Source organism: Otolemur garnettii, unplaced genomic scaffold (assembly GCF_000181295.1).
Source record: "Otolemur garnettii isolate 467f Iridium unplaced genomic scaffold, OtoGar3 scaffold00103, whole genome shotgun sequence".
NCBI lineage: Eukaryota > Metazoa > Chordata > Mammalia > Primates > Galagidae > Otolemur > Otolemur garnettii.
This window is the reverse complement of record NW_003852498.1, coordinates 6,459,843-6,473,070: the sequence shown is the minus strand read 5'-3', so window position 1 is coordinate 6,473,070 and position 13,228 is coordinate 6,459,843. Positions and strand designations below refer to the sequence as shown.

At 42.1% G+C, this 13,228-nt stretch overlaps 1 protein-coding gene across 2 annotated transcripts in view; it reads right to left on the bottom strand.

Annotated features, from left to right (window-relative positions):
• LOC100957765 (cytochrome P450 2U1) overlaps window positions 1–8,160 on the bottom strand; it is an 18,883-nt gene extending 10,723 nt beyond the window's left edge. For both annotated transcript variants that reach the window (XM_003796345.3, XM_023517036.1), the window contains exon 1: window positions 7,615–8,160. In XM_003796345.3, coding sequence (XP_003796393.1) covers window positions 7,615–8,095 — 481 coding nt within the window. In that variant the 5' untranslated portion in view covers window positions 8,096–8,160. The remainder of the gene's footprint in view (window positions 1–7,614) is intronic.
• Between the last annotated feature and the right edge of the window lie 5,068 nt (window positions 8,161–13,228).

Here is a 13,228-nt window from a genome sequence, read left to right as displayed (position 1 = left end):
TGGGACTACAGGCACCCACCACAACACCTGGCCATTTTTTGGTTGCAGCCATCATTGTTGTTTGGCGGGCCCGGGCTGGAGATTCGAACCTGCCACCTTAGGTGTATGTGGCTGGCGCCTTAGCCGCTTGAGCCACAGGCGCCAAGCCTTCTTGTGAATTTTTTAAGTTTTGCTTTTTCTGTCATCTACCTGGAATTTATATCTGTGTTAAGTACTACCTTTACCTATTGTAAGGTAGTAATCTGAATATTTTTACCCCATCGTTCAAGTGTAATTTATCAAATGCCATCCTTGTCACTCCCACCACCTGTAACATAACGTATGCCTCTGACATACGTTTTCTATACCCAGGTAGTCCAGTTTATGGGCTTCTAGTTTGTTACATTGGTCTATTTGTTTATCACTGTACTTAAAGTACATTACTTTAATTACTGACGCCTTATAGTAAGATATAAATATACTTTATAAAGTCTTTTTTTGTGTGTGAGACAAAGTCTCACTCTGTCCCTGCAGGCTAGAGTGCCATTGGTGACAGCTCACAGCAACCTCAAATTCCTGGGCTTAAGCTATCCTATTGCCTCTGCCTCCTGTGTAGCTAACTGGGACTATAGGTGCCCACCACAATGATGGGCTAGTTTTTCTGTTCTTAGTAGAGACAGGGTCTCGCTCTTGATCAGGCTGGTCTTGAACTCCTGAGCTCAATCAACCTACACAGGCCTCCCAGAGTGGTAGGCTTTTATAATATGTCTTAATATTTAACAGGGAAGTCCTCTTATTCTCAAAACCTTGCTCTTTCCAAAACCATTTTTGGTATTCTTGGCTCTTTACTCTTTTATAAAAACTTTCAAATAAGCTAGTCAAACCCTATAAAAAAGCCTTTGGGATTTTGACTGAAATTATATTTAATTTCTAAATTAATTTGAAAATTGCCTTTATAATTGGATCTTCTTATAATTCAAGAATAAATCCAAAGTTGGTAATGACATTTCTAAGCTTTTTTTGAAAGAATGGGTTGATGTAGTTTTCTTATGTTTTTTTAAAAATGCATATTCACAAATAAAAATGGCTTATAAATTTCCTTTCTTATGCTGTGTTTGTTTGGCTATAGTGGCCTTGTAAAATAAGCCAGGATATATTCTCTGAAAGAATTTGTCTAAAATTAATACAACATGTTCCTCTCTTCCTTCAGCTTTACTCTGTATTCCTTCAGCTTTTTCTAATATAAAAGTTGGCCATCTGACTCATTTTCAGAATTTTGTAAGGTCTGACAATTAAGTTTGCAAACTTGCCACCATGGGCTTATGTTGGCAGTACTGTACAAACAATTCAGTAAGGTTTCATAACCTTGATGTATCAGTGTCTCACAGCTGTGATTGGGTCAGTATGTGGCAGTATCTTCCTGAGTGGCATTCATTGTTTTTGAGTGTTTTGTGTGCCATCACGAGAATGCTGGAGCTTGAATTAGAGCAATGTACAAACATTCGTAAATTTCTTATTAAACTTGGCAAGAGTGGAAGTGAAATCAGGGACATGTTAGTGCAAGTTTATGAGAATAATGGCATGAAGAAAATGGTAGTATACAAATGAGTTAAACATTTTTTCTGAGGGGAGAGAAAGCATCACTGATGAAGAGAGGTCAGGACGGCCAGTAATAAGCAGAACTGACAAAAAACATTGCAAGTATTCATGGAATTGTGCATCAGAATCACTGGCTGACTATGAGAAGCATAGAAAACAAAGTAAACACGGATAGAAAAATAGAAAAATCTTAACCGAAAATCTGGGCCAACAATTCATGGCTTTTGCATCACAACCATCCACCACCTCACACAGCACTCTCTGTAAGGGAGTTTTAGCCAGTAAACAAATAACTGATGGAAACACCCTCCCTACTCACCTAATCTAGCCCCCAATGATATCTTTCTTTACCTGAAGATAAAAGACATATTGAAAGGAAGACATTTTCATTACATTAAGGACATCAAAGGTAATATGATCATAGCTCTGATGACCATTCCGGAAAATGAGTTCCAGAATTGCTTTGAAGAGTGGCATCAGTGCATAGCTTCCTAAGGGGAGTACCTTGAAGGTGATCATGGTGACATTCAGCAAAGGGGTACATAGCACTTTTTCTAGGACAAGTTCTTGAACTTAATTGTTAGATCCTGTATGTTAAAAAATAACGTAAAACTGTATATTTGCCTCTGGGTTATTGTTTTCATATATTTTCATTATTCAAAGTTTAATTTTTTTTCTACTATGAATATTTTTTGCTACTTGGGTTAATTTTTCTTATGCTGATTTTTAACCTTTGATGAGGGTAGTATGTGGCCAATTTTAATAAAATTTCCAAATAAAATTGAGAAGAATATTTATCCAAGTAATGTTTGGGTATAGGGTTTTCTGTATGTCCAATGGAGAAAACTTGATACTGTGTTTCCCTGAAAATAAGACTTACCCGAAAAATAAACCCTAGCAGGATTTCTATGCTTTTGTTAAACATAAGCCCTACTCTGATAATAAGACCTAGTGATAATTAGACCTAGTAGCATACCTACCCAGATATGCAACATAGCCATGCCCTGCATTCTGGCATGGAGGGGTAAGGAAGACTGCAATACCTTTTATCTGCCACAGCTCCTTTCTCTGAGCCGTTTGCACTTGTGGGGGTGTGCGTGTGGTAACCGCAGTCGCAGGCATCCTATTGCGCACGTGTGAATGGCTAAGGGAAAGGAGTTCATGCATCACTAGCACCAGCCCCACCAACAAGGTCGGCTCCCCGGTCAGATTCCAGATGAAGATGACTTAACCATATTTGAATAAATGTAGATTGTTGTATTATACTTAATAAAATAAGACATCCCCTGAAAATAAGCCCCACTGTGTCTTCTTGAGAAAAAACAAATATAAGACAGTGTCTTATTTTCAGGAAAACACAGTAACTATTGTCTTTATCTTTACCAAACTTTGATCTCCCCTCCATTCAAATATTTATAGTAAAATTTCTAGCTGTAATAGTGGATTTGTCAATTTCTCTTTGAAGTTGTGTAGGTTTTTGCTATATGTAGATAAATATCAATGTAGCTATATAGATTTATATCTATACCCACGTATCTATTTATGTTGTTAGACACACATATGTACTAGATGACATTGTTAGGTACAGTTTAAGCTTAGAATTACTGTATCTAACTTATTCAAGAAAAAGCTCCTTTTATCATGTAATCCCCTTCTTACTCTTAACAATGAAGTATGACAAAGTCTATTTTGTCAAAATGATACCACGTTTTCTTTTTAAAAGTCTTTTCTCTGGTGGCTCCCATAGCCCAGTTGGTAGGGCACTGGCCACATACACTGAGGCTGGCAGGTTCAATCCCGGCCCAGGCCAACTAAAACCACAATGACAACTGCAACAACAACAAAAATAGCCAGGCATTGTGGCAGGCACCAAGTAATCTCAGCTACTTGGGAGGCTGAGGGAACAGAATCACTTAAGCCCAAGAGTTTCAGGTTGCTGTGAGTTGTGACACTACGGCATGCTATGCAGGGCAACAGCTTAAGACTCTGTCTCAAAAAAAAAAAGTATTTTCTCAGTACTATATAAACATTTCCCTTATTTTGAACGTTTCTGTACCCTTATGTTGGGTGTATGTTTCTTTTTTAGGGGGAAAGGGATTATGTTTCTTTTAAAACAACATGTAGGCTTGGCGCCTGTAGCTCAAGTGGCTAATGCACCAGCCACATACATCTAAGGTGGTGGGTTCGAATCCAGCCTGGGCCTGCCAAACAACAATGATGGCTGCAACCAAAACAAATAGCCAGGTGTTGTGGCGGGCGCCTGTGGTCGCAGCTACTTGGGAGGCAGAGGCAGGAGACTCGCTTGAGCCCAGGAGTTGGAGGTTGCTGTGAGCGTGATGCCATGGCACTCTACCCAGGGGAATAGCTTGAGGCTCTGTCTCAAAACAAAAACAAAAACAAAAAACAAACCATGTAATTGGATTTTAAAAAATCTGTAACAGTAATCTGTCCTTTAGGTCCTTACATTTGGTCCTCTTACATTCTAATTACTGATTTATTTCTAACATATTATTGTGAGCTTTCTATTTATCAGCTGTGTTCATTCTTTCCCCCTTTTCCTTTGTAGCCTTCTTTTGAGCTGAGAGAAACAATATAAATGCTCATCTTCATATCCTTAACATTCTTATTCAAGGTCTAGTTGGTAGTCAGCAAACTACAACCCACAGGCCAACTTCTGCCTCCTACCTCTTTTTTAATGGCCAGAGGGCTAAGACTAGCTTTCACTTTTATAAATAGTTGGGGAAAAAATCAAAATCAGTGGGGAAAATGGTTGGGGAAAAATCAAAATCATAAAATTCAAATCTCAAGGTCTATTAACAAAATCATAGCTGGAACATACCAGCTAAGGAGCCACACTCATTTACTTACGTATGTTCTACAGCTGCTTTTATACTAAGATGGCAGAGTCGAGTATGTAAATTGCAATTCAGATTGGAGGTGGAGGGAGAACAAAATAATTTTCTCTACCAGGGTCCAAGCTAAGACAGAAAATTTCCTTGTTTTCTTTTGCTGGTGACCAGGTTTATTGAGCGTTTTCTTTCAACCAGAGTGAAGCCCTTCAAGAGTCTCATCTTTGTCTAGGAGCAACTTTTTATTTTGCATGGTGCCAGGCCGGAAGGGCAGCCAGAACCCCAGCCAAGAAGTCCTTAAAACCTAGAGTGCTCCAGAGCATCTTCCTTCAATTTTCTGCAAAGGTAGAGGTGGTTCAGTCTAACTATATTTCATATGTATTTCAAACTGTCCCTGGGTTTAGTGCACTGGCTCCCTTCTATCTCCCGTGATTACTGGTACCTCCAATCTCTGAGACTTATCTCCTGTGATTACTGGTACCTCCAATCTCTGAGCCTTTCTGGGATTCTGCATGGCAAACTGGGGAGTAGTTTTATACTGTTCCCTCATACTCCACTACTATCCCCCTCTGTAATCATTTAGGTGTGGTCATTTCCCAGTCCTGTATCCACTTTTTATCTTGGGCTATTATGGTACAGAATTGTAGGTGTCTCTTCACTTCATCATGGAGTATGAGCTTCCATTCAAAGTCCCTTTGGTATGGTGAGTGATTTTCAAGACAAAGAAGAAATAGACAAGTCTTAATATCTGAAACCGGAACTCTCTCTTTATTTAATAAAGCCTCATAAAGTATTTCCTAGGCAACCAAAGTTCAGTCATTCTTCCTGTTTTTAACCATGACTGTCTTTTGCTGCAGAATATTCAGAGGCTGAGTGTTATTGGGCCTCCTTCCCCTTTCACAGGTAATTTTCCACTCTAAGATTTGATACTAATTCTAACTACCCTCTCATATATTTAAGATACTATATATATAACATCTCATCTTTGTCCTAATTCTCAAATAACTATTTTTCCTTTGTTAGGTTCTTTGTATCATTTACTCAACATCTTTTAAACTACATATTTGTATTTTGGAAATATTTTGTCCAGCAAAATCACTCCATAGCAAAAATCAAGGCTCTTTTGGTTGGAAATGACAAAAATAGAGGTTAAACTTCTTGAAAAGGCCTAGTAGGCTATGGAAGCAAAAACAGGACAGGAAAGGTATTATCACCTTAGGGAACACTAAATGCCACAGTTTTTCTTCTGCCTGTTTTTCCCTTCTTTGTGCCTGACCAACTTCTTTTCTACTGTAAACCAGCTTTTCCACAAAACAGGAGCTATCTTGAGAGCCTATTCTCCTAGTTTCACCATCAGAGAGAAAAGCTCTTTTTTTTTTTTGAGACAGAGTCTCATATTGTCACCCTTGGTAGAGTGCCCTGGAGTCATGGCTTATAACAACCTAGGGCTCAAACAATTCTCTTGCCTCAGCCTCCTGAGTAGGTGGGACTACAGATGACCACTTTAGAGATGGGGTCTCACTCTGGCTCAGGCTGGTCTGAACTTGTAAGCTCAGGCGATCTGCCCACCTTGGCTCCCAGAGTGCTGGGATTCCAGGTGTGAGCCACATTTATTTTGTGGCTTGAGGTTTCAACTATACCATGACTATAAATTCTTACCCCAAACTATGTGAAGATAGTTATCTATGAGTTTGGATAATTAAGTTTGAAAACTGATCCTAGAAAAAGTTCTGCGTACCTCATTGCTGAATCAGTATGGTCACCTTTGATGTACTGCCCTTGGGCAGCTGTGCCCCAACATCAGCCCTTAGCCCACCCTTCAAAGCACTTTTTCCAGGATGAGTTCACAAACTTAATTGTCAGACCTTGTATGACAATAGCTCTGATGGTCATTCTAGAAAAAGAACACCAAAACTGCTCTGAAGGGTGGAGTAGGTGCTGGTATCAGTGCATAGCTTTCCAAGGGGAGTACTTTGAAGGTGACCATAGTAATTATTCAGCAATAAGGTATGTAGCACTTTTTCTAGGATGAGTTTGCAAACTTAATTGTCAGATCTTGTAGTTATGAATTCTTGAGTTCTGTGCCCAACCCATGGTTACAAAGAGATGAAATATTCTGATCAATCCACCTTTGGTCAGTAGAACATTTAAAGTATTATGGTCATCATTACTATTAATTTAAAAATCTGATGCAAAACTCTGGCTTTATTAGTTTCCAAAAATTCCTGGATCTCTCCATGCCAAGTTTCAATGCAATTCATTTACTTACATACTTGTTGAGCCCCTACTTTGTGCATGCAGTAATGATTCTGTCCTCCTGTGTCAGTCCAGTGGTGAAGACCCACATGCAGTTCCAAAGTCAAAATTATGTAGCTTCAGTTTTGAAAAGTGCACTGAAGGAACAGTGCTTGTGCAATGAGCCTGATACTAACAAGGGAGCCAACCTACTTTCAGAGGCTGTGAGAAAAGACTGTCCTCAGGAAAAGGCACTTAAATTGACACCTGACTAATACGTACCTAGAAGAAACAGAGAAGTCTGTGGCCTGTGCCAGCCAATGAGAAAAGGGGAAGACTAAGAAACAGGGGTAGGGTTAGAGAAAAGTCAATTGAATATACCACTGCAGCAGAGACATGTTTTGTAAAGCCACAGAAATACCCAATTTAGGCTCCAATGAGCAGGAATCACAGACGTTAGAAATCAGTGTATGAAGTTGATAATAAGCTCGTGCTGTGTTTTCTGGACTTCCTATCTTATTGGAAAACGCCTTCTTAAATGCCTGCATTCAAAACAAGATGAAAGGAGGATCCTTTTCTGTTTGTAAAGGCCAAAGTTTCTCTTTGGCGTCACAGCATGAGCATGAGGGAAGGAGAGAATCCCCCCCCCCCCATATGAAGCCTGGCTCCACACCTTGTTCTCTTCTGCCTCTATTACCCTCCCTTAACCCAGCAGGTTTCCTCCTTCTGATTCTGAATTCTAACGGGTCACGCGTCCAGTCACTGCCGGATGCGATCATAAAAGCTCCGGGTGGAGGGTGCTGCCGCCGCCGCCACCACCCGTTAGCGCAGGGCGCAGGCGAGGGGAGGGCCGGGTGCGCGTGGCTAGGAGCGGCGTGGGAGCCGCAGCCCCACGCACAGGGAGGCCCGTCCGCGGCATCGCGCGAACGCACAGCCCGCGGCCCCGGCTCACCCTTCTCTTTGGTTATGATGGAGATGAGCGGCACCCGCGGGCGGTCGCTGAAGACCTCTGCCTGCTGCACCAGCGCCTCGCGCACGCTGTGGAAGTCGTTGAGGACCACCACCAGGTAGTGGCCGATGAAGAAACTGAAGATGTTGCCGTACACGCGGGCCAGTTCAGCCAGGAGCACCTGCGGGGCCAGGGCCTTGACGTCCATCCCCTCGGCCCTAGCCCTGCGGTTCAGCCAGCTGTGCCTCTTCAGGAAGGGTGGCAGCAGCACGTGGCCGAAGTTGCCCACTAGGGGCCAGGGTGTTGGCCCCGGGGGGATGCCTCGTAGTCGGTGCCACCGCAGCCAGTTCCAGCCTAGCAGCGTGACGAGACCGCAAAGCAGCAGCGCGACGCCGCTGGGGCCGAGCTGCAGCAGCCCCGGAGGCACCCTTGCAGGCCAGGGTGGGGTTTCTGCCTGGGGCTGCCGCGGCCCCACGGAGGACATGGTCGGTGAGGCGGCGTCGGTAGCCTCAGGCTCTTCTAGCTCACCCTAGGGCACGCACGCAGCGGCTCGCCCTTTCGCCTGTGGGTAGCTCTGCGTGGGCAGGTCGGGGGCGGGCCGGGGAGCCGCGGAGGGCGGCCGGGATAGGCTGCGCTCGGCGCGTTCTCCCCGCCGCCTCCAGTAAGCTGCGCGGGGCGGAAGCCGCGGACGCGCCCGGTAGTCTCCGGAGGAGGCCTGGGGAGGAGGTCCGCAGAGGGGCGGGGAGGGGCGTGGCGCGCGGGTCCTGAGGTTTGCTGCAAGGTTCGCTTAAGTCCCTTCTCTAGGTCAAGTTTAGAGGTAACTGCCCGAACCTAGGAAGCGCCCAACGCAACCTTGCTCTCCGATTGGCTGTGGGATTTCCTTACGTCATCGCTGGCAAACCAAAATGTTTTGAGGGCATAAACCGTGCCAGGTTCTGTGCTGAATGCTGGGGCAACTGGTGAACAGACCGCCGAGAGGACATTCGCGTCACGGGCACTTCAGCCCTGAGCTGGTGCCACTCTACTGCCCAGAAGGCTTGAGTGTGGCGTTCCTGGTAGCCAAAAGGCAGTTATTCTTTACCCAAGCTGAGATTCGCAGGAAGAAAAGGCCCTTTCTGTCCACCCAGAGAAAGCAAGGTGCTGGGAAAGCCAAGATGACGAGGGGACTGCGGAGCGGAGAGTAAAGCTCTAACCTGCCCTCAGCAGGACAGCCCTGACCTCTTTTTTGCGGAGGATGAAAGTTCAATGTCCATTTCTGGGTGTATCCTGGGTGAAGCAAACTATGTGCTTCAATCCGGGGACTGGTGAACAGACCGCCGAGAGGACATTTCGTATCACGGGCGCTTCTGCCCTGAGCTGGTCCCCACGCTACTATAGAATTCCCGGACGGAGGAGGAGTGGCAATATTGTTATTGGTATTAAACCAGACCTAAAATTCTAGATTGAAATATTAACTACAAACTGCATAATCCTTGAAAAACAAAGTCCTCCTTTAATCTTCTCTGATAATGCTATTTTTAGAAATGGGGTCACGCTCTTGCTCAGGCTGGTCTAGAACCTGTGAGTTCAGGCAATCCGCCCGCCTCAGCCTTCCAGAGTGCTGGGATTACAGGCGTGAGCCACCGCTCTTGGCCCTGATGGTCCTTTTCATTCACTCATTTCCACATAGTAAAAGTTTGAACCCCTTGCTATACTTCTAAAGGAATGACCAGAGACAGCAGAGTGAGCCTTTTATATTCATTCCCTGATCCATTTTATTTATTTTTTCAATAAGTGCTGCCAGAAGAGTACACTAAATTGCAAAACCTCTGTTCTCATGCTATTTTTGAAATGTTTTTTGTAAGTTTTTAATTTTGAGCTTATACCCCTCAAACACATCTCACATCTCTATAGTTAATCATTTCTTGCTAGATTACTTTTCTCATTTTTGGAATTTTTAAGAGAAATAAAAATAAACTACTTGTCTGTAGAGATAATTTTCACCATTAGAGCCTTGCTCTCTAAAACAGTAATAACTAACATTTTTTCCTTACAACTTAGGTTCACGAATGGTTTTAAAATAGTTGAGGATGTAACTAATTTAACAATCCTAACAGCCACCCTCTTATATTTTGGAGGATATACCTGCATTTATGGCATTTTCCTAAACATTCCCTTATGTTCATTAGATTCACAGCTCTGTAAGGCAAATGGAAAGTGTGTTAAGGGCTGAATTGTGGCCTCTCTCCCCAACTCATGTCATAGTCCCAATCGCAAGCACCTCAAAATGTAACTGTATTTGGAGAAAGAGCCTTTACAGAGGTAATAAGCTAAAATAAAGTCCTGTGGATGGGCCTAATTCAATATGACTGATGTCTTTAGAAGAGGAGATTAGAACACAGACAGGGAGAGATAAGACCAAGTGAGGACCCTGGAGAAGGCAGCCACACGAGTAAGGGGGAGATGTCTGAGAAAAAACAAACCCTGCCAATACTTTAAATCTTTGACTTCCAGTCTCCAGAACTGTGTGGGAACAAATTTCTCAGTCTGTAGTACTTTTTATGGCAGTCGTAGGAAACTAATATAGGAAGCTATATTGTTTATAATGTTTTACATGAATCATTTTAAACACAAAGCCACATAGCTCATCCAGTGCTTCTTAAGCATGAATTTTTCACAAATCACATCAGGGAATTTTTACCAGATAAAGAAACACTTCCTGCTTCATCTTTCCTATGTTAAGTAGGTAAATAAAATAATAATTAAAAGTGTAGAAGAAGAGAATATTAAAAGATCTTTTGGCCAGGAAGAGTCTATACCCAAGACGGCAAGAGCACTAAGGGAAAAACGTTTTCATTGAGGGCCCAAAGATAATTTTAATCTACCCACTTTGCCACTGAAATTTTTCTTGCTCTACTTGGATTTTGACAGGCAGAGTTGTCAGTTACAGTGTATTCAAAATAGCTAAGTACTTATAATTTGGTTATCAAGAGCAGCATTAAATTACTCTATTTGTAAAACTACAATTGTCCAGCAGGATTGTAATTCTATGGGAGGTGAATGCCACATACCACACCCATCTAGAGTCAATGAACATGAATAGAGAGGGTGTATGGCATAAGAAGGTTTTGCAAAATGCTAATGAAAAGGGAAAGTAGAAATGTTATTAATACTATTTAGTTACACAGCTCCACTGCCATTTAAAAATTAACACCTTCACTTCAAGTTCTTATGGTTTGCTTTATATACACTCCCTCAAGAGTCATATATTTGTTTGTATACTTCTTACTGTACTAAGCCTTCATGTGCCTTACCTAAAATTAGGGTAATGAATGTACCTACTGAAAGCATAAGGATTAAATGAAGTGATTACATGTCTAGCATTTAATTAGTGCTCAATTGGTTAATGCTTAATTAGTACAAGCTATAATTAGAATAGTTATTGTGGCCCTGATAATACTTTGGAAGCAATAGGTTAGCACTATTGCTACCTTTCCCTCATCATTCCATCCCCCACATGAAGATTTATTAACTCTTTGCAAGATTAGATTGTGAGACTGGCCATGATATTGCTTTCCATATTTGCCTTTGTGCCTAGCATGATGAATACATAAACTTGCCCATCTGTAACATTACCCAGCTCATTCCTCTGCAGTTGCATGTAGGGACTGTGATTTGCTTGGCCAAATATTTCTGTTTCTAATGGTTATTTATTTATAATTATGTGAAAAAAGATGTCATTATTCTCTTTCATGTTCTCCCACAAATTATTTCATTTTTAATGTCTATACTCTAGTCCAGGAGTCAGCAATCTTTTCCTGAACGGTAACAAATAGTAAATATTTTAGGCTCTGTGGGCCATACGGTGTCTGTCACTACTACACAGCCCTGCTGTGGGAGCAGGAAAGCAGCCGTAGACAGTAAGCAAGCAAACAGATACAGCTACATTCCAGTAAAACTCTCTTTTAGCAGCTGGGCCTAGCTGGCTGACTCCTGGATTAAAAAAAACCCTAGTCCATTGTTTAAGAATATTTCAAAATTAGGCCAGGCGTGGTGGCTACCTCTTGTAATCCTAGCACTCTGGGAGGGCTGAGGCAGGTAGATAACTTGAGCTCAGGAGTTCGAGACTAGCCTAAGTAAGAGCAAGAGCCCATCTCTACTAAAAAAGAGAAAAACTAGATGGGCATTATGGCAGGTGCCTGTAGTCCTAGTTACTTGGTAGGCTGAGGCAAGAGATAGAGCCCAGGAGTTTGAGGTTGCTGTGAGTTATGGTAATGCCACAGGGCTCTACCCAGGGCAACAGAATGAAACTGTCTCAAAAAAAATTTTTTTTTCAAAATTTATCTTGTATTCATGGTTGTTAAACTGTTAAACTCTTTTTTTTTTTTTTTTTTTTGAGACAGATCCTCAAGTTGTCACTCTGGATAGAGTGCTGTGACATCACAGCTCACAGCAACCTCCAACTCCTGGGCTTAAGTGATTCTTTTGCCTCAGCCTCCCAAGCAGCTGGAACTACTACCCGCCACAATGCCTGGCTATTTTTTGGTTGCAATTGTCACTGTTGTTTGGCAGTCCTGGGCTGGATTTGAACCTACCAGCTCTGGTGTATGTATGTACCTGGCACCTTAGACACTTGAGCCACAGGTGCTGAGCCAAACTTTTTTTTTTGCTGTTATGAACAATAGTGCAATATATATCTTTGACTAGTTCAGGAAGATAAATACCAGGAAATAGAATCAGTACATTTCTAAGGCCATTGATATACAAAACAAAGTGCACACGCACACACACACAGAAGCATGCACTTTGCCTTTCTCCCTCTCTGAGTTGACTACTGTTAAGCATGATACATCCTTTCAGATTTGTTATGTTTAAATAGATTTCTCTCCCCCATCTCCCATAAATGGCATCATGCTATGCTTTTGGTTCACTAACCTCTTTTCATGTTTCCTAGTGTATTTTGAGAATCTTGCCATGCCAATGAGTATCAATTCACCTCTTCCTCTTTAACAGCTGTCTGGTATTTCATTGAATAGACCCACTTATAAATAAATATTTACCAAATACCAATTGTCAAGAAGTGTTCTTGGCACCGGGGATTCTATATAAACAAAATTAAGTGCTTTCCTTTCAAGAAGCTTACTTTTGTGGGGAAGGCAAACAAAAAACAAACAAATGTATAACCACTGGAAAGTGGTTAAAGAGTCACATTTCTTTTAAAAAATAGACATACTCTTTAGTTAGCCTGGCTGTAATTATTACCAATATAACATGTCAGTTAATGACAAGTACAATAGAGGAAATAAGGCACATAAAACAGGTGGTAAGAGTTGCTATCTATGTGTGTGTGTGTTGGGGGTGTTGCTATCTCATAGATGGTATTCAGGGAAGGCTTCTCTTGAATAGACAGCCAACTATTTGATGGAAAACTTGCAGATACTCAGAGGAGGAGCATTCCAGATAGAGGAAACAGTAAGTGCAAAAGGCTGGAGGCTGAAGAATAAAAGACTTTTCCAAGACCAAGGAGGCCACCTGGCTAGAGTAGAAAGGGAAAGTGGAGGGTGGGAAGAAACGCTACCAAAGAGCAAACTATAGGGCACTGCAGAGACTGAATTTCCCTCAAGATGGTGAGGCACTG